Source organism: Thunnus thynnus, chromosome 17 (assembly GCF_963924715.1).
Source record: "Thunnus thynnus chromosome 17, fThuThy2.1, whole genome shotgun sequence".
Lineage (NCBI taxonomy): Eukaryota > Metazoa > Chordata > Actinopteri > Scombriformes > Scombridae > Thunnus > Thunnus thynnus.
The window spans coordinates 16,404,817-16,425,033 of NC_089533.1; the positions used below are offsets into that span (position 1 = coordinate 16,404,817).

Here is a 20,217-nt window from a genome sequence, read left to right on the forward strand (position 1 = left end):
TGTTGTTGATCCTAGGAAGGCAGCCACACCTCTATACATTATACTATAATTCTGTGAGTGTTTCCTGACAGAAATGTTATTTTAAGGACTTTCCCACCCAAACAGGTAACACCTGATAATTTACTTTTTAGCAGGCGTGGTTGGAGGTGTGACTCCCTGTGTGTTTGTTAACAAAACAAAACCACACATGTCCTCTTTGTTATACATAGCTAAAAATTTACAATATGACGGTTACAATTCCATGTGTTTACACAGTGTCTTTCTTAATATTATCAGACATAATTAACAACTAATAAAAAATAATCACATTCATTTCAGCTACTGAAAATGTTTGCAACTGAAATATATTGTCCTCTATATTTTATATTATTCTTTTTTGATATTAATAGAAACAATAGTAATAGCATTAGTAGAGGTAGTTGTAGCAGAAGTAGTAGGATAATTCTTTAATGAACATTTAGCACTGGTAAAAATGCATTTATATTTATGATTATCAGGTTTGAATGTCATTATTTTTTGTGTATATTTTCATGCCTGCAAGTTTGCAAAACAATATGAATGAAAAATTATCCGCTCTGATTAACTGATGAAGGAGGAGGAGGCTTTCTGTGGCATGGAGGAAATCTCCCTGGGTTTGAAGACAGATACGTCAGGTTGCTTCTTGCACTCTGGATCGTGAAGCTGCGAGAGAGTGTTGGTGGCTTCTAGGCGCAAAGCAAGAGAGGCAGAGATCTGCACATCATAGGCTCAGAGAGTGAAAACCTCACCCGAAGCACGGTGAGTACCAACCTTTTTGTAAATTCATGTGCACGGCAATGCTTGTGTGGTGGTAGCTGGCAGTTCTGTGTGAATATGTTTGTGCCTTGGTGCATCAAAGTTCTTTTGCTATGTAAGTAGAGAATAACTGTTATCATGTGGGAGGGAAAAATAGGATGTTTTTGTGTTTGCTCCTTTGAGTTGCAATAACTTTCTCTGAGGAAAAGAAAATTCTTTTGCTTTGAGAAACAAAGCATCATCATCTCATAAAACTGAATCCATGCCTGATGAAATCTCACCCTCCTTCTCTCTGAGAAAACAATTGAGTTATTGTTAATGTTATTGTACTTTACTGTTAAAATGGTACAGCGCTACTGATAGAAGGCACAACTCAGCACCTTGTTTTTTTGACAGTGCTGATGTACCTGAAGACTACCCACACAGGAATGATGAATAATTAATCAGTCTACAAGTTCTGAGTGTTTTTATCTGACACAGACTGTTTTTATCTGACAGCACAAAACACCTGCACCAGTTTCATTTACTGTCACTTTACATTTCTTCCGTGCATGTGTGTATGTGTGTCCCTCGGGCAGCCACAGAGGACCATGGCATTTGCAGGGATGCTGAGCGACGAGGACATCAAGACTGCGGTCCAGGCTTGTCAAGGTGAGTCAGACAGCAAACACACACTCTCGCACGCAGGGAGACACATACTTTCACACACTCATCATTAACACAAGAGCACATACTTATAATAAATAGACATCCACACTCATATTACAGAGAGAGCAGGCTCTGATAAGCCCACTCCCCACTCCCAGAGGGGATATCTGTATGATGTGTTGTACACAGTGGGAACAGGGAGTCTGCAGGTAACCAGGCAGCCATGTGACAGGAGAGCAGTTACCACCCAGATACCAAATTGTTTATGTTGAGCATTCACACAGAGAAGACCAAATCACACAAGCTATACAGCCCTCACATCCCAAAGCACTTAATTATTTATCTCTAGCAATTATGTCTGCATGACAAAGCAGACACAGCTCAAACGCTCAGATAAAAATCAAATGCCAGCGCTTATATGCCCTTTATTTCAGAAAACACCCATGTTAGCAATGTTTCCGGCAAAATAACATTCAAAACTCTTTTTTTGCATGTAGCAATGATTTTTTTTAAAGAAGCCATACAAAACTTAAATGTTTAATAAAAGTGGGGGTAGCAACTATGTTTTAATACTGTGATTGCACACTTGTGACAGAAAATTACTTAAACTCATCCTAGATCAGAATTTCCACTCTCAATGGCTTGATAAATAAAGGGCTCTTAACATTTAGGTTTGCATTAGACCGATGGGCAATAGTCAGTGTGCTTTGACTGTGTCAATGGCATAATGACATAGCCTACAATGGTATAAGACAGTGATGCGCTACAGGGTGTGTATTGGTAAATGTCACCGGTTGAAGAATGAAAGTCATCTGAGCGAATGAGTAAATGCGACATCCCTATTCAGCCCCTTGCCATTATTGCTTTCTTGTCATTCTTTGATTGACCTCCCACTCCCATGTCTGTCTGCCTCTCCTCATCTCTCTCCCTCTCTGTGCGTACGTAGCTCCAGGCACATTCAACCACAAGTCATTCTTTGCGCAAGTGGGACTGGCCAGCTTATCAGAAGTAGAGGGGAGAAAAGTGTTTACAGTCCTGGACCAGGACAAGAGTGGATACATTGAGGAGGAGGAGCTAAAGTAAGGTTGGAGTGTGTGTGTGTGTGTGTGTGTGTGTGTGTGTGGTGGTGGTGGTGGTGGTGGGTGGGTGGGGGGCTTTGTGCATGTGTGCTACATCTATGTTGTAACTCCCTTGTGATGGCCCTCAGGCAGAGGTCACTGCGTGAATGGTGCAGCATTCGGGCTATGAATGTATTCAGAGGGGAGGGCTAGTGAGTGAACGATGGACATAGGGAATAAGAATAAGTTCAGATCTTGAAATGGTGAAAATGCCATCAGAAAAGTTCAATTCTATGATGATGTAAGTCGTAACTTATTGCAAATACTTTCTTCCACTCATCAGGCGGTTCCTTCAGAATTTCTCTCCAGGGGCGAGGGAGCTGACTGTGGCTGAGACCAAGGCTCTGATGGCTGCAGGAGATAAAGATGGTGATGGCAAGATTGGGATGGAAGGTGGGTGCATCTAAAAAATATCTGTAAGCACATGGGAAAAAGAGCCATCTGTACAGGGGAGCTGTCCACTACTTAGTGCTGAAATTGCATTCTATGTAAAGCGAATACAAAAAAACTAAATAAGTATGCACTCAAACCAAAACTAACATTTATAGTGTGTTTAGTCATCTTGCTGGACCATGATGCTGAATGACAGTGACGTCTTGCTTGGAGAATACCATTGTGCTTAATAGGATCACTGACTGTTTCTTTTTCCCCCCCACAGAATTCTGTGAACTCATGAAATAAAGAGAATAAACATGTACGGCCACGACTGGATTTCCCTATTTCTAACTATGGATTTTTTATGGAAATCCTAATATTCCAGATTGTTTGATGCAAAAAACCAGAAACCTCAGATGTCCTGTATCTGCCTGCTGCTCTCCCTGTTGATGATACAATAATGAGTAAGATGTTTGGTGGAAAGACAGCAAAAGCTGGCTATTAGTCATGTGTGTTTAATCAATAAGGTAATTGGAATTGATTAATAAATGTACTTAAGATGTGATATCACTATCTGTTGTCTTGTTTTTTTCATCTGCTTGTTATGAACAATACATAAAGTGTTTGTTCATAATATAAAGATAAGCTGAGACCAGGGTATATGGGCTTTTACATTTTCTAAAAATGTAAACTGCTGTATGTAGAGACATCCAAGGTATTCAGGAATTTATATTCACTAAAGTCTCCCTGTCATCACTTAATTTACTCAAACCTGTTTATGCTGCCTATGTTTTAAAGAAAAGTTAGAGATGACAGATATGATAAATCATTACAGCCTTTTTACCAAATTATCTTGTGGCATAAAGAGACAGCGCCAGCTTTGAGTGGGCCACTGATGTGCTTCATTAAAGTGACATCTGGCAATTAATGTTCTCAAGTTTATTAATAAAAACCAGAGCATCTTATCAGGACTATAGTAGCACTGCCTTCTGCTAGACAGATTTTACATACAAAAACTACATTGGTAGTAAGTGACTGAAAATATCCAACATAATAATGAAAAAACAGGTTATTCATAACTGAGATGACTGAGATGAGCTTCTGTGATGAGCAATTTAAATAATAAAACAGTACACAAAAACAGCCTACAGGGCTTACATTTCATGAAGAGGTCATATGGGCCACAAAAACACATTCATCAGTCACAAGGCTGACAAAAAACCTCTGAAAAAAACTGGCTTCATCCTTGATTAAGTTAGTAATGTGTCAGCTGGGCCATGGAATACAGAGTATGCATTGTCAACATTTTACTAACTTGTTCATGTGTTCACATAGCACACAAAAAATAGTCTGAATGATCAGTGCACTGCCTATTAAGGACAGGAATTCTACAGTCTTGTCCCAGTTTGGGCGCCTCGTTCATCTGAAACTCAGCTCATTGCATGTAAAGATCAGACGAACCTCATGAAAGTATACTATACGCCTTAAGTAAACTACAGCTGGTTAATGTCAATGACAGCATATAGGCCGCACATATCTTGGGGATGTATTGCTCCAAATCTAATCCCTGCTGCAAGAACAGAAATACTGAAAGCCTGACTCCAATAACCTATAATGATGTCATGATGAAACTGAGAAGAATACTAACTATATAAGAAACATGATAGGAGATTACCAGGCAAATTCACTACTGAGCAGGCTACACATAAAAGAGTAGGCTATCAAATATTATGCTGGTATTATAAAAACATAAAAAGTATACCATAACATAGGCTGAGTTGGACAGACGCACTAAACGTTCATAATGCACAAGAATGGACTTTATGACATCCAGGGAAGGTAGAATTAAAATCACACTATATACATTCTAACAAGCACATAGTGAAAACACAAAGAAGATAAAAAGCAAAACTGTTTTCAATTCTGTAATTCTGTAATTCAATTCAATTCAATTTTATTTATATAATCACAACAGAAGTTATCTCAGGGCACTTTTCACATAGAGCAGGTCTAGACCGTACTCTTTCTTTTATTTTTATTTCATTTTAGTAAGTAAAAACTCCCCTTCGACGGGAAGAAACCTCAAGCAAGCTCTAGGTGGGCGGCCATCTGACTTGACCGGTTGGGTTGAGATTTTTTTGGGTTGAAGTGGTTTTAAAAATGGTATTTAAGCAGTCCTTCCTTGCACCGATCTACACCGTCATTTATCTTTTAAGAGGTCATTTCTCTTTAACGTTATGTGAATGAACCATCCTTCGTTAATTGAGACAGTGAGTAGCAGTGAAATTGGCTACGAGTCCTCAAGTGAACATATCAAATGGCACTTGGCTCCGAGTTTTTCTAAACAGGAAATATGAACTATGGCCTATAAGCACTTTCACACATTTCTGTCCACTTAATTTAGGCTATATTCTTGGATGAAACATGCAACGTCAAAATCAGCATTTTGAATGTTGGCTCTAAATCATAGGAGTGCAACATGGCCCTTGAAGTCAGTGCGCTCGGGTTTCCACACCTCTAGCTATAGGCCTAGGCCCCCCGCACACATGGAGGTAGCCTCATTTGTTCACCTAAAAATAGGTCGCGACTACTAGACACATTTTTTCGAAACCCATGCATCTTGGTACCCGATACTGAGACTCAAAGCTCTGTAAATGGTGTTGCTGAAGCATATATAAGAGAGAGGGAAAGGGGCTTGAGACATTCACTCGAGTCCGCCTTGGTTTTCACTCGCCTCAACGCAACGCAAAGGTGAGTGGGAAGTGCGCCGCGCAAAAAGCCCACGCTGATTTCTGGCAGATTGCACTGGGAGGAAGGGCTTCAGACAAGGAGTTTTCCGTGGACTATAACTGTAGAGAGAAATGGAAACAACGTAGCTGACAACGCGGACCGCAGGACGATGCAATCAGTGTCAGAGGAGGCCAAATGCGGCCACTTGGTTTCAGAGGATCAGCATTTTGTGGATGATAATTGCGCTATTTTACAATACTCTTTTAACCGGATGACAAAGAAATACATTACACCTAAAACTGTCGACGCGTCTGACACCACTGCTTTCCCCCTTCAGCTGCATTGCATGGCAGTGATTCGTGGTGCTGTGGTTTGGCCTCTCAAGTGGGAGCATCATCTATTTAGTGCCATAGCAGCGTAACGTGTTGGGATAAACAGAGTCTGGCCTGCGCTGAGATCAGATATCTTGAGGCCCATAAAAAACAGTAGTGGAGACGCTGTGTGTCAGCCTTTGCTAATTAAATCAGTAAATTTGTTCAACCGTGGCCAAAATAAACAGGTGGAATTTAAAATGGCTGAAAATACTGACACTTTTATATTTCTAGACGCTTTGCAATACAGTGTTAATAATGGGTGAACTTTTATTCACTTGTCAAACTAGAGACAAGGAATAGAAAGAATAGAATAATGAATTTACTTTGAAGATAATGACTGTCCACTGTTGACCTGGCTCTGTTTGATAAAATAAACACTGGTAACCACTGATGAGCACATCAAATCCTCTGAACACAACTCTCACTCTATATGAGACCTTCAGAAGCTCTCAGATGCAATGTATCAGTGATTCAGACTTGCTTTTTTCAAAGAAGGCTAGTTGCAATGTACCAATATGACCCCTATATAATATCTGTAAAGCTGATAATAACCCTGTTTTCTCTCCTCTCATAGAATAAAAAATGGCCTTCGCTGGTGTTCTCAGTGATGCTGACATGAAAGCAGCTCTGGATGGCTGCGCAAGTGAGCTTGACTTCTTTTCGTTTAGGATATAGTAATGAAACTACATTTCAGAATTAGGATGCAATATGCTGCACCTACTTCTCTTTTCATAGCTATTACTATTATTTACATATGATTAAATTTCATTGCAAATGGAATTTTGACCTATATCACAATGCTCTAAATTCTCACTTTCAGAATTTGGCGTATACACTGGTACTTATCATAAGTCCTGTGTTGTGCTCATGCAGGGTGCTAATGGTGTTAACTATGTGTTCCAGGTGCTGACTCCTTTGACTACAAGAAGTTCTTCAAGGCATGCGGACTGGCCGGCAAGTCTGCAGATGATGTCAAGAACGCCTTCAAAATCATTGACCAGGACAACAGCGGCTTCATTGAGGAGGAGGAGCTGAAGTAAGACATTCAAGCAATGGACACTTAAAACTGACACTAAGTGCTTTTGCCCATCTAGTCCAAAATATATACCAGATCTAATATTACAGCCTGTGTGCCAGCTAGGTCAAAATCAGTCTTGTAAACAGGATTGGATTTTCTGTCTTAGCTTGAAAATCTGAGGGTCAAACAACACACTGACTGCACTAAAGAAGCTAAATAAATGTTTAATGAAGCTAGATGGTTTTTAGGACTTTGTACATTTGAAACCTTATGGACAGGCTTGTCAAACTGTACAATTAGAAACACCAGGAATATCTGTAAGAAACCCACTCTGCATAGTGATTTACTACAGACCAATTAACACAAACTGAGATCTACATGATTTTAACTCCTGCTGTTTTGTCCACCTATCAGGCTCTTCCTGCAGAACTTCTCTGCTACCGCCAGAGCACTCACTGACAAGGAGACCAAGGCTTTCCTCGCCGCTGGTGACAGTGATGGTGATGGCAAGATCGGAATCGAAGGTAAGAATTCTTTCACTTTCCTTGATATCTTTGAATGTATCAGAACACATGTTCATTTCATTCTGAGGCTGTTAACAGCAGACTCGAAACTAATCTGCACCACAGTTAAATTATTAACATCCATTCACATACTTCAAAAAGTGAATGTCTGCAAAGACTTTTGGTCAGAGAGTGAGTCCAATTAGACTAGATCATACCACTGTAATGACATGAGAATCTGAATACATTTTGTTCACTACTAATGGCAGTTTTATTCTACTTTCACAGAGTTCGCTGCCCTTGTAAAGGCATAAATTTCCATTGACCAAGATCCACTTCTTTTCATGGAACTGCGAGCTCCTTGCAAGATTCAGTAACCATCAGCTGAAAGAATATTTTTTATACCTTATTTATGAGTTGCCTGCGGACTATTTCTCAACATGGAACACATTTTTTTTTACTGTTAATGGTATTCGGATGTGTTAAATGTTATGAAAAATGACTTGTGCAAATTGTACAAAACCATCTGCACTTTTGAGGAAGAGTGAAAAACCAGGAATAAATACTCTTTTGGTGTAAAGTGAACTCCTTCAGGTCAGTCGTCTTTGTATTGGTTAACTGTGCACAGCCCACTGTACTTCACATAGTGGTTATGTCAACACAGTGGGTTGGGAATGAAGTGATGCACCTGCCAGGGTTGTTAAATACTGGGGAGGTGCTGAGAGATGGTTGAACTGACCTGCCCAGCACTTGTTTTGATAATTGGTTAATGAGAAGGGGAGATTAGCTGGACTCAGGCCAGAAGCTGGCAAACATGTTGGGAATGGCCCTCGGTCTTTGCTTGCATACTTCCTGGATACAGGGAGGTTTGCAAAGGGATAGCTGTCACACATAGTGTAATTAGGTTGTCTGCTCCAAGGTTTTTTTTTTCCTCTCCAACAACTGCTGTGTAGTCAATTAGATGATGTGCTGTGGCAACAGGAAGGCTATTAACAGCCACTGTTGCATCAGCAGGATCTTTCAGCAAGTTAAAACTGGTGCAAAGATATAGATATTTATTGGTCTGAGGGGTTCTACAAATCAATCAATTTATTTATTCAATTTTCTTGTAGACATGTATTGACCTAGAAAGAAATTTGAAGAGCTCATCAGTCATATTAAAGTCAAATTACAATTCCAGGGGAGCTTATTAATGTTATGGGAGCTGCAAGTCAGCAATATGTAAAACCCCTGTCAAATGACATCCAGGGCTTGTTACCATCAACTGGTGGTCAAAACAGAAAGAGGCAAAGTGATTTGATACCGCACAAGACAGTGCTGCCACCTACAGGTTAAAGCTATTCTATAAGCAAGACAAAACTATTCAGAATTCCTCCCTTTTTTAAACTTTATTACCTAACAGCATGAACATTACCTGGTGCTTTTAAGCGTAGTAACATGTTAGAATAACATGAATGGTACATGGACTTACAAAGAAAAGGGGCTTTGTGCAATACGAAATTAAAGAAAATTGACTTTCCAGTTAAAATGGGACTGATTGAAATTTGGAAAAGTTGTACTCTTTCCATGCATCATAATTATAACTACTGTATGCTTGATTTGATTTTTATATTGGAAAAAAAATGTACAGCCTAAATTTGACAAAACACAAATTATTGCACTTGCCAAATACAATATCGCCCGTACTCATTATGACTATGAGGTGACAATAACAGGTAGACTATTCCAATGTTAAACATGTCGACAACAAAAGCAGCTTGAACTACAATTTAATTTTGCACATTCCAAGACCGATGTGCACACATTTTCAAGACATAAATCGATTTTCTAAATAATAAAAACGACTGTTTCCTCCAAACTCGCCAAGTAGACTTGAAGTACATTTATGAATGGGATAGTCCATGCCATCCAAATCAACATTGTCACACGAAAAGAGGGAAAACAACCAATTATTGCCACTTACTCCAGCTCTAATGTATGCATGCTCAGTATCCACCCTCTTGGATATGGTTGTGTGTTGCCAGCAGCACTTCCAATTCGTCCTCCTCAGCCGTGGGTAGACCTATTCTTAGCATTGGGGGGGATATGCAAGACTTCTTCAAACGCACCTTTTAAGCGTCTTCATTTGTGAAACTTAAAATAGACCGCTCTCTGGCTGCGGGACGAATTCTCACCACCCCCTTCTCAACGGTGTCAGTTATCTTTTGCCTCGGATTTCGATGGAGTGAAACTATAAAAGGTCACCGGGAGCACCGGGAATTTCACTGCAGTCGACTCGAGTCTTGTCTGTATCATCTGTACCCTACAAAACCAAGACATCAGAGGTGAGTTTGAAGGAAAAGGAGAAAAGAAACCCGGGATCCATGCAGACAAAGACACAGCATCACGTTTGGCATCTTTAATGGTTTTTAACACTTAACAAGGACTTCGCACCGCATTGAAGCCATCTAAAGAAAGAAATGAGTTTTGCGGGGTTTTTTGCGGGAGGGACCAGCGTCAGCTGCTTGAAGAAGACATGGATTACTAGTCAGACCTCCCAGCATCTATAGCGTTGTAGCAGGGAACAATATCAGCCTCTTGAATGGGACTTCCCATTCAGGAAGAAGTGAAAGGAATAATTTGTCTTAAATAAATCTTTCTAAACTCTTTCTCTATTGCATTTTTTGGCGACTGTTATACAAATTATGGAGTGAATTTCTTTTGTTTTAATGATGATGTGATCGATATGCAGTGTCTATTTAATGGGATTCAGTTCTTATCCTAAAAGATCAAATCAAGAAATATTTATATAGGGAATCATGATCCACAATATCCCCAAAGTTCCCCTGGGGCTCCCCCGTGATTATTACTTAGCGATACTCTGTCTTAAACATTTAATATTACGTCTGTATTTTGTTTCAGCAGATCACAATGGCCTTCGCAGGTCTGAAAGATGCTGAGATCGCTGCAGCCCTGGATGCGTGCAAAGGTGACTCCTTAAGAGACAATCACAGCGCAATAGTGCTTTTTTTTTCTTTTCTTTTTTTTTTCTTTTTTAAATCCTGCTACTGTATGTGTATGTTTGTTAACAACCCGCTGTGATTTCAGACGCTGGTACATTCGACCACAAGAAGTTCTTCCACTCCTGCGGTCTGTCCGGCAAGTCCTCCGATGACGTCAAGAAGGCCTTCGCCATCATTGACCAGGATAAGAGCGGTTTCATTGAGGAGGAGGAGCTGAAGTAAGACATACACCTGCGGCTACGCACCAACCACAACAGCAGAGGGTGTCTTCTTCTGTCCTGAACAACAGAACATAGCTATAGTTTTTAGATTTTTGATTAAATGATTTGGCACAGATTTCCATACCATAAAAAAAGACATTATTGCATCTTTTGTCCTATCAGCTACTAATTTAGCACTAATATCATCTAATGGAGGGAACTAAACAGTGATCAAATATTCCAAATTGCTGAATACCCTCGATCTTTGATCATTTTTAATTAATCGTCCAATAAGTGATGAATGCTTTTCAATAGATAGATAACGTCTGCATCAGTGTAGAAAATGATCAGCCAGTTTGCATAAGTGTGTCTCAGCCAATGGGAGCTGGGGACCGTGAACTAACCACCGCCTCTGTCCTCGCGCAGACTGTTTCTGCAGAACTTCAAGGCAGGTGCACGCGCACTGTCCGACGCCGAGACCAAGGCTTTTCTCAAGGCCGGTGACACCGACGGTGACGGCAAGATTGGCGTTGACGGTACGGGCTCTCATCTGCTCTTTGAGATTGCAAAGACATTGTTTAAATATTTTTTGGTGAAATTCATGCCAGCTGTTCGTTTTTTTCTCTGTCTCTCCCTCCTTGTAGAGTTCGCTGCCTTGGTTAAGCATTAAGCGGCAACTGACCAACACCCGCTCTGATGGAACAACAATGCCCACGTCGACCTCCCCCCTTTTCATCTGAATATAAATAATTTTTATACATTTGCTTAAGAGACCTTTCCTCCTATGCAACACACTGTCCAGAAATGATGATTGTGAATGTCGCTCGGTTGTGTTCATGTCTTAAATATGAATTTTGCTTACTGTAAAATCTATGATGCACTTTCCAGGAACGGACGGTAAAAAAAGAATAAATTATTCTTTTGCTACGGTCTTATTGGCTGTTTATTCTTTATGAATGACCCGTGTCTTTTTAATTCATGAACATCATCTGACTAATTGTGTAGGGCAAAACCCTGCTCTCTCTCTCTCTCTCTCTCTCTCTCTCTCTCTCTCTCTCTCTCTCTCTCTCTCTCTCTCTCTCTCTCTCTCTCTCTCTCTCTCTCTCTCTCTCTCTCTCTCTAACACACACACACACACAATTACAGTTTGCTGTTTTAGCATGAAATGTAGCCAAATAGGCCTACGTAAGAATATAATAGTGGATAAATAACAAGAAAGCAATTATAATCAAAACGATGTAGACCCATTACTGTTAATACTCTCTCTCCCCAAAATTCAAATGGGCTAAATAAGCTTTACAAAATAAGCTTTATGTTGAAGTTACATTATTGCCAAGACTAAATTACAGGCATGAATCATATCATCATAACAATCAATTAGGCCCCATATTTTATCAGTTGCATATTAGACTCATGCTCTCTCTCTCTCTCTCTCTCTCTCTCTCTCTCTCTCTCTCTCTCTCTCTCTCTCTCTCTCTCTCACTCACTCACACACACGCGCGCACACACACACAAACACTGTAACTAAGTAGTCACGCAGCTCCATTCAGTAGCCACTAGATGGAGTCACGTCCACTAACAGTGGAAGTTGGGACAGCGGACAGGGACCAGATGCGTTAAATCATCTGGAGATGAAAACAATTGTTCAGACATTTGATTCCCTCCAGTCAGAAGAGCCTGACTTTAAGTCATGGGGAACTTATCTATTTATCTATTCACGAAAGTGGGACACTCATCATATATCCATACATAAAGACGAAATCAAAAGAACATGTTTCACATGCTCGAGTCTTCACATTTTCGTGAAACTATTACTGAAAAAAATATCGTTCGTTAAATAAAATCATTTATTTCCAGTTCAACTCAACTGCTTTATTTTCTTGAAACTGATTACTGCTATAATTCTGTAGAGATTAAACAGAAGCAAATGAGATTTCTGTTTGATTTAAATGTAGTTTCGTTTAATCTCATTGAACAAAAATATTGTTTTAAAATGTTTTGTGACACTGACATGTAAAAATGATGTGATGTCAGAGGGGACAGAATAAAATCGTGTGTTATATACAAAAATAAAACAGTAGCCTAACAGCTGCAAGTTCAGTCCGATTGTTCCTGACCGATCTAGGCCTATATGTCCGGGAGTGACACTCGTAAAGAACATTAGCAAATGTAAATGAATAAATGATCGCCAAGTAACAGTATAGTCTGCGAGGTATCAACATGGCGCATGACATCATGCACCGGGTATGTGGGTAAAGTCGCACCACTGCTCTCGATCCGGTGTCCTTAGTCTCTTTTTCACACACAAGTCTGGAGGAGATGATTGAGTTTCTCTTTGCCTCAGGAGTCCAGCTCCACTGGAACCTCACAGAAGACTATCGGACATCACTTGTTGAAGGGCCCCATTAACAAGTTGGCACCGGGATTAGGTTTAGGAAAGGTTGACAATGACAAACCACCGGACGTACTACAAGCTTTTATTCAATAATGAAAGACGGCAGGTCGCTGCCAAAGCATTATACAAAAGCCACTGTGCGTCACCTGTGCGTAAAACTCATGCCCAGAGCGCCTGTTCGTGATTGTTACATAACACAGTTTCTTTAGAAATAACTTATAAATAAATATAACAAAATAAAATAAAGTAAAATGTTGGTTCCTTTTTCCCGGGCCACAGTGGAATTCTGTGCACCGTATCGAATTTCTACTGCTTACGAAAGTTTTCTGTCCTACGACCTTTAAATAATGTTTAAGAGGACCTTTACACACATGTCATGACACCTCATCACCCCGACTTTACCTGTTGTTCTCGGTCGCCAGCTGACGCGCGCGAGAGAGCTGCCAAGAGGCGCTCGTGCGCACGGAGTGACTGACTTCTAATGTGAGAAAGGTGCTGCGGTGCCCCTGCCTTTGGCTATATTGAAGGATATCCCTCAGTGTCCGGTTGCAGATGATATTTCTGGAGACACATTGGGGAAATACATGTCATTGGACGCGGTGATGGTGTAGTGCTTAGACTCTGATTCTAGCAAGCCTGGTTCAAAGCTTAGTGGGGCCTAATCTATCAGTTTTTGTTGTGTGTAAATTGATTAAGAGGTATTTTTCGAAAGAAATACCATTTCCACCAGGGCATATGTCTTTCTCCACCCCACACAGTGCAACTGCATGCTGTATTATGGAGAGAAGTGACCTTCTTTTTCCGTGTGCTGCAGTGAACACTCTCCAAGGAATGTGCTCAATGATCCCTGAATTTGTTTGTGTGTCAGATTCGCTGGGGGCCACAAATGTCCTGAGCAACAGCAGAATTGATCATTTTGCAACTTGGACTAATGGACAGACAGACAAAAGAGCTCAGTGTGCAGCTCCTGGTCTCCAGAAAGAAACAGGGTGACCAAATGGGACAAACGAACGAAGCCTGACCTCTGCCATACCTTTATCTAAATGGCCCGTGTGAATACCGGGGACACTGTACATTATTATGCATCATCATCACCATCATGGCGGGACAGGACAGCGACAGGAGAGGGTGACCTCGGGTCCCTTTATCAGCACAGTTGACAAAGCATTTTAGCGAGGCTGTCCCCCTGTCAGCGTGAGACGGTGAGAAGGTTACAAAGCACCGACGTCCCTGACATTCAGTGATAAGCAGATATAATGTGTATTTGGTTTTATATTGAAGATAATCTGAACCCCATCTGCTGTGAGTCTGCAGCTGATCAACTAGGGCAGGTAGATATCTTAAGTCCAAGGCAAGAGGTAGATTGAGGCAGGTATGCCTGTGCACCAGGTACAAAGAGGTCGTGTATGGTCTCACCTTTTATAGTAGATCACCCAATAATGGTGCACATGTTGTTTTGTTTTAACCAAGAAAAAGGTGACATAAGACATATGTTCTTCCTGCAAGACTACATCAAAACTAACATGGAAAGCTTCAATGTCAGTTGACATTATGTTTCTCACCTCAAATGCAATGATAGAAGCATTTTGCAGTGCTCAGATGTGCTCGTTTTGGGACTGCTGCCTGTAAAAGGATATCTGCATGAAAGGGTAGGGGTGAGGGGCAAAAACAGCAAGAGAGGGAGAAAAAGGAGAGAGAGAGAGAGATTGCAGTTACATTAGAGTCTACCTGCATTTACTGTACTGTAGGCTATAATTCTAAAGGCGAGAGGAGGGGTGCTGGGGTGACAGGAGGGAGTGGTGGACGAGGGGGGAAGAATGCGCTTTTTAACTTAATTTGCTATTTACAAGGGCGTTACAGATGTCCACGGTCCGGTCTCTCTGCCCCTGGGCGTTATAAATAGTAAAGGTTAATTAGTTAGCTGAGAAATTGGATCAGGGGCGGGCAGTTAGAATTTGATCCATAGACAGGTAACTCAAGCAATCCCCATTGTCACTGCAATCAGACCTATATAAATCCGCCTTGACGGACAGCATCACCACATAGCCTTAACCTCTCTGCTGCATCACCGACCGGGCGAGAACCCTTAACACGGTAAGTTACTCTGTGGATTCCAGGAAGTCGCTTATGATAGAAAGTGTTTGCTTTTTTAAAAATGTATCTAAAAAGATTGTGCAGGGACGGATCCTCTGGCTCCTATAGATTGTATTCAGCGGACTTTAATGCACTTTAGTGGCTGCCTAGTTCAATGACAGGTGAAGTAATTGTTAGGTCAGACTTAAAAGGAAGCAAGAACGGAAAAGTTATTTCTATTCTGTTAAATCTTTGGGATATGACAACGGTTGGGGTTAATGCTTTGTATGGGGAAATGATGGCATTATTTTATATTCTTTCATAAAAAAAACCTTACTATTAAGATTTAAGGACTTGCATTACCGGGTCGCTCTCTCCTGGCCCATTATTGCGCTGACTTGTCAGTGACAGTATCTTCACTTGGATACCTTTTGCTCTCCATCAGTGCCTAGTTAGAAGGTTTGCTGCTGTACCTGGCTAAATGTGTTAATAATTCACCACGGTTGTTCCTCCTACAGGAATAAAATGTCGCTCTCATCTATCCTTTCCGCTGATGCCATCGACAGTGCTATCAAGGACTGCCAAGGTATCGTCTTCCACCAATATCATTATTGCTTTCTTCATTGTATGTGTGTTTTTTTTTTATTCTATACAGTATTTCTGCTGGAGCCCCTGCAGTCACCATGCTTAATTATTAGATTAAGAAATTAAAAGATGCATAAAGACATAAAGGGCTAAGTTAAGTACAATGTAACCTAGAATACAATGATTTTATGAGCATCAATTGGGCATTAGCCATTAGACAAAGAGATCAAAGCCAATTGGTTTCTAAAACCTGTAAAATATATACAATTCTACAGGTAATTTAGGACCAATATCTTCTCCAAGCTATGTGCCTCTGAGCAAGAACATTAAGTGACTTACATCACACTTAATAATACCTATTCAGTTATGAGTCATCAATCCACTTGTCTCCAAAATTCAACATTAACATTTTGGGGATTCGCTGATAATACTGAGACTTTGTCTTAATTCTAGTTTAGTGGGGAAAAAACTCCACACTACACTATACTTACACTAAATATTGAAATTAAATTGGAATATGGTTAGCTGATGGGAAGATTTAGTCACCTTGTTCTGCTCCTGACTCTGCTCCCTATTTCTCCTCAAGCACCAGACTCCTTCTGCCCCAAGAAGTTCTTCCAGATGTGTGGCCTCACCAAGAAGACCCCCCAGGACGTGAAGAAAGTTTTTGCGATCCTGGACAATGATGGCAGTGGTTTCATTGAGGAGGAAGAGCTGAAGTGAGTGAGCAGCTGGTTCTACAAACTACAATTTTTTTGTTGTGCCCAGGATCCAATGGGGTTAGCAGCTTCTTTTGCCAGTCTGGTTCAGTCCAGCGGGTGAAGAGATAAGATGTCTTGCTGGAAAATAATTAAAAATTCCATTCATGGTTTTCATGAAATTGTTGAGATGTAGAGAAGAGGACGATCTGTCATTAGTTCATCCAACTTTTTAAGGCTGACATGAAATTCTTGACACAAACTCACATTTTCTATGACACTAACTGATCTACATTAAAACAACAAAGCCTTAAAATACTGCTGTAAGCACTTTTATGAGATTCGAATAGCTTTTTGCATATACTGGTGCTTCTTTGACTTATGACGATCATCTATGGTCACAGCTCACTCAAGAAAGATGACAGAAGCAAAATGCAAGTCTAATAACACTAGTGGGATAATGTAAACCATTGAAACTATTGTAAGAGTGCTGTTCTCTGGCTGTACAGCAGAAGACATTTAAGTAGCACAACCTGATATCTGAAGGCAACTGCTTGACTGACCTACAGTGGAGTTTAAAATCATCCTCTTTACTTGTTTTGCATCACACATTACCTGTGCACATCTAGAAGATTCTCTATTAGGACTTATTGAACCTCAGTGTCGGATCCTGATTACTGCTTTTGTGGTTATTGCTATGCACAGTACCCAGTAGTTACTAAGGAGTGCCTCTAACTATAAGCTTTGTCTGTAATTGTCTGTGACTCTGTGTTTGCCAGGTTTTTCCTCCAGAGGTTTAATCCTGGGGCTCGCGTTCTGACAGACACAGAGACCAAAGCCTTCCTGTGTGCTGCTGATGACGATAGTGATGGCCGGATTGGAGCAGAGGGTGAGAGGATCCATGCCTATTTGATAAACCTGTTAAACCCAAGACATACGTGTGCATTTGTGCTTATGGAGCAAAACAATTTCCACAAATACATTTTTTATTTGAATGCAAATTGATTAAATTTGCTGCATTGTTGTTCATGGTCTGTAAGTAATGCTAGAAAGAGAGACAGTAACAAGTATTAAATAATCAAAAAGACACCAATCAAGTCTCTTGACTAAGAAAGAATACAGAGAAATGCAGCAGGTACTTAAAATTGAAACATACACAATGTTTTAAAGAGCATTTGTGATTCAGATTAATCACTGACATAATGTAAACATAAGAGCGCATATCTGCTTTCTTTCTTTCTTATGGTTTCATGTCATTATTGTTACTTTACATAAAATGCAAAAATTTTATAGTTGCAATGGGGCAGGTGTCAGACAGATGAGAGCAGTAAGCAGGTGTCACATCTCTCTAATGCCGTTTCTTTTCTCCACAGAGTTCCAGGCCATGGTCTTGTCCTAAACAACTGACCTCCCTTTCTCCAAATCATCTTGAGACCTCCTCTACCTGCCCCTGTTCCACTGCTTCAAGGGCTGTCTTAGTTTAGTCAATCATTTTCCATCTGGTTAGATGAAACTTGTTAGATTATTTTTATTTTACAAGACTCGCCCCGGTCTACAGATCCACATTCTCATCATGTTTTTTTTTCTCTTTTTCCATATATTTTAGACAGATCGTAAAGCTGTATTGCAAAAATAAATGTACAATTTACCAAAATTAATGAGAAAATAAAATAATAAAACCCAAGTCCCCTTGCTCTTTTCATTATTTCCATTCAAGTGTATGTCTGTATATGATCTTGTATGTCACAGGATAACATGACAACACCACAACCCCAAAAATACTGTATGTTGGAAATCTAGGGTTTAAGGGGGTTATTGAAATGTTGCATAAATGCATAAAGTTAAGGTCTAATTAACCCTTAAGAGGTGGGAATCTATATATGCATACAATGATCGAGATGTGCCAATGCACAAAATAAACACACCTGTGCAGACACACAGTCACACCGTTTACACTTCAGAAGTGTCCTTAAATCTTCACTTAATATTATCTAACATAGTGTTAAAAGAGAGCTAATGTCAGGTATATGAGAGAGACATGTCCTACAAACACAGGGTTTCTGATTTAGTGTATATACATTACAATATAAGTCTGTCTGTGTGTGTGTGTGTGTGTCAATGAGTTTATAGCCATCGAGCTATAGAGAAAGCAGAGGAGTTGACCTTGATGGCCACCTGAGTGTCACCGCGGCTGGATCGAGTGACACCTGACCTCAGCTTTGTAAATAAACCCAGCTGAACCTTGGTGCTGCTTAGGATAGGGCAACAAAACACACACACGCACAAACACACACACACACACACACACACACACACACACACACACGTGCGCGTGTGCAACAAAACCCAATGCATTTGCAAAAAATCAAATCTGAGATCAGACACAGACTCTTAAATATGCACATAAACACACACACACACACATAAACACACACACACACACACACACACACACACACGTCAGGGAACTTGTTAATATATCCATCCAGTTAAGGTGGTGTGTGTGTGTGTGTGTGTGTGTGTGTGTGTGTGTGTGTGTGTGTGTGTCTGTGTGTGTGTGATGCACAGTGGGAAATAAATGCAAACTCTGCAGAATGCTATAGCTCAGAATGCTAGCCTTTCATGTGCTGCTTTGCCAGGTCTGTCTGATAGATCTTGCTGAGGATATATTAAAGAGGAACCATTTTAATACGCTTGCCCAAATTCTCAGACAGAAGATGTCTCACAACTCTGAAACTCCCCCCAAACAAGAGAATTTAAATAGCACACAGCGTTTTCATCCTCAGCATTTACAGGATTCATGGGATTAAAATTAACAACCACCTCACCATTCACCCCCCTGCTAGAGGCACCAAAATACAGAGTGCCACAAGTTCTTTCAGTGGTTCCACCTTAGTGTCATTTCAATTATCTTTATATTACAGGGACAACCTGACTATTACAGCAGATACCTGCTACTCAGAACTATGAGGCAAACACTGGTATTAGTATGAGGTCCTGGTCACAGATGTAGGATGTGTCGTCATACCAATTACTACTTGATTCATATCATGTGCTGTGACGATAGAGGTTTTAAATGTTTTCCTTCTCAATCCAAGCCTGCACTGCTTATGAAAGACCTTTATGTGTCTTATTGTATTAGACAGTTTACTGTCACTATGAAGTGATAACAAGGTGATAAAACCACACTGATTCATTAGCAATTTGATATGTTACACTTACAGGAGCAACCATTTCAGATGATAAATCAGTCAGAGACATTCACAGTAAAACACACCAGATCCCCTATCCTAGACCTTCGGTTCAGATATGGAAAAGAAAGAGCAACAGAAGAAGGGATCTTCCAAGATGGACAGAACTGAAATAGCTGCGGTGTGTACAGAATACAGCAGAGAGCGAAACTGCAAAGATACAGCATGGTGAAACAGGATGCCAAAATTATAGATAGATTGATAAGATATGCGAAGAATCTGATCAGGAGGATGTTGAGCAACTTCCCGTTCAACTTCAACCTTCAAGCGTTCAATATTGAAACAAGCAGTTGAATTCCTGCAAGTTATAAGTACAATGTCTATGTATGTGTGTATGAGCTAAGACAGAGTAAGAGACAACCTGCGAGAGTTAAGTGTAGATTCAAAAGTGATGATGTATATTTGAGCATATGTATGTGTAAATGATAGTGGTGTGCTGACGATTTATTCTTAGGTTGAATTGCTGGGGGAAA

General features: G+C 40.3%; 4 protein-coding genes across 6 annotated transcripts; all 4 read left to right on the forward strand.

Annotated features, from left to right (window-relative positions):
* Positions 1 to 557: 557 nt before the first annotated feature.
* pvalb5 (parvalbumin 5) lies at positions 558 to 3,474 on the forward strand. Of its 2 annotated transcripts, none has more exons than XM_067615967.1 (5): positions 558 to 777; positions 1,359 to 1,425; positions 2,369 to 2,501; positions 2,824 to 2,933; positions 3,199 to 3,474. In XM_067615967.1, exons 2-5 carry the CDS (start codon positions 1,365 to 1,367, stop codon positions 3,219 to 3,221), a joined length of 327 nt encoding a protein of 108 aa, XP_067472068.1. In that variant the 5' UTR covers positions 558 to 777; positions 1,359 to 1,364; the 3' UTR covers positions 3,222 to 3,474. The 2 variants fall into 2 exon arrangements, with proteins under 2 accessions (XP_067472068.1, XP_067472067.1); XM_067615966.1 differs by having other exon boundaries at positions 562 to 777; positions 1,353 to 1,425.
* Positions 3,475 to 5,530: 2,056 nt separating this feature from the next.
* Positions 5,531 to 8,125, forward strand: LOC137167949 (parvalbumin beta-2-like). The gene is made up of 5 exons (XM_067570309.1): positions 5,531 to 5,666; positions 6,594 to 6,662; positions 6,923 to 7,055; positions 7,452 to 7,561; positions 7,829 to 8,125. Exons 2-5 carry the CDS (start codon positions 6,602 to 6,604, stop codon positions 7,852 to 7,854), a joined length of 330 nt encoding a protein of 109 aa, XP_067426410.1. The 5' UTR covers positions 5,531 to 5,666; positions 6,594 to 6,601; the 3' UTR covers positions 7,855 to 8,125.
* Positions 8,126 to 9,715: 1,590 nt separating this feature from the next.
* On the forward strand, positions 9,716 to 11,674 carry LOC137167950 (parvalbumin beta). Of its 2 annotated transcripts, none has more exons than XM_067570311.1 (5): positions 9,716 to 9,864; positions 10,445 to 10,508; positions 10,628 to 10,760; positions 11,169 to 11,278; positions 11,387 to 11,674. In XM_067570311.1, exons 2-5 carry the CDS (start codon positions 10,451 to 10,453, stop codon positions 11,410 to 11,412), a joined length of 327 nt encoding a protein of 108 aa, XP_067426412.1. In that variant the 5' UTR covers positions 9,716 to 9,864; positions 10,445 to 10,450; the 3' UTR covers positions 11,413 to 11,674. The 2 variants fall into 2 exon arrangements, with proteins under 2 accessions (XP_067426412.1, XP_067426411.1); XM_067570310.1 differs by having other exon boundaries at positions 9,725 to 9,864; positions 10,442 to 10,508.
* Positions 11,675 to 14,971: 3,297 nt separating this feature from the next.
* Positions 14,972 to 18,177, forward strand: pvalb8 (parvalbumin 8). The gene is made up of 5 exons (XM_067615938.1): positions 14,972 to 15,231; positions 15,729 to 15,796; positions 16,382 to 16,514; positions 17,273 to 17,382; positions 17,867 to 18,177. Exons 2-5 carry the CDS (start codon positions 15,736 to 15,738, stop codon positions 17,890 to 17,892), a joined length of 330 nt encoding a protein of 109 aa, XP_067472039.1. The 5' UTR covers positions 14,972 to 15,231; positions 15,729 to 15,735; the 3' UTR covers positions 17,893 to 18,177.
* Positions 18,178 to 20,217: the final 2,040 nt, after the last annotated feature.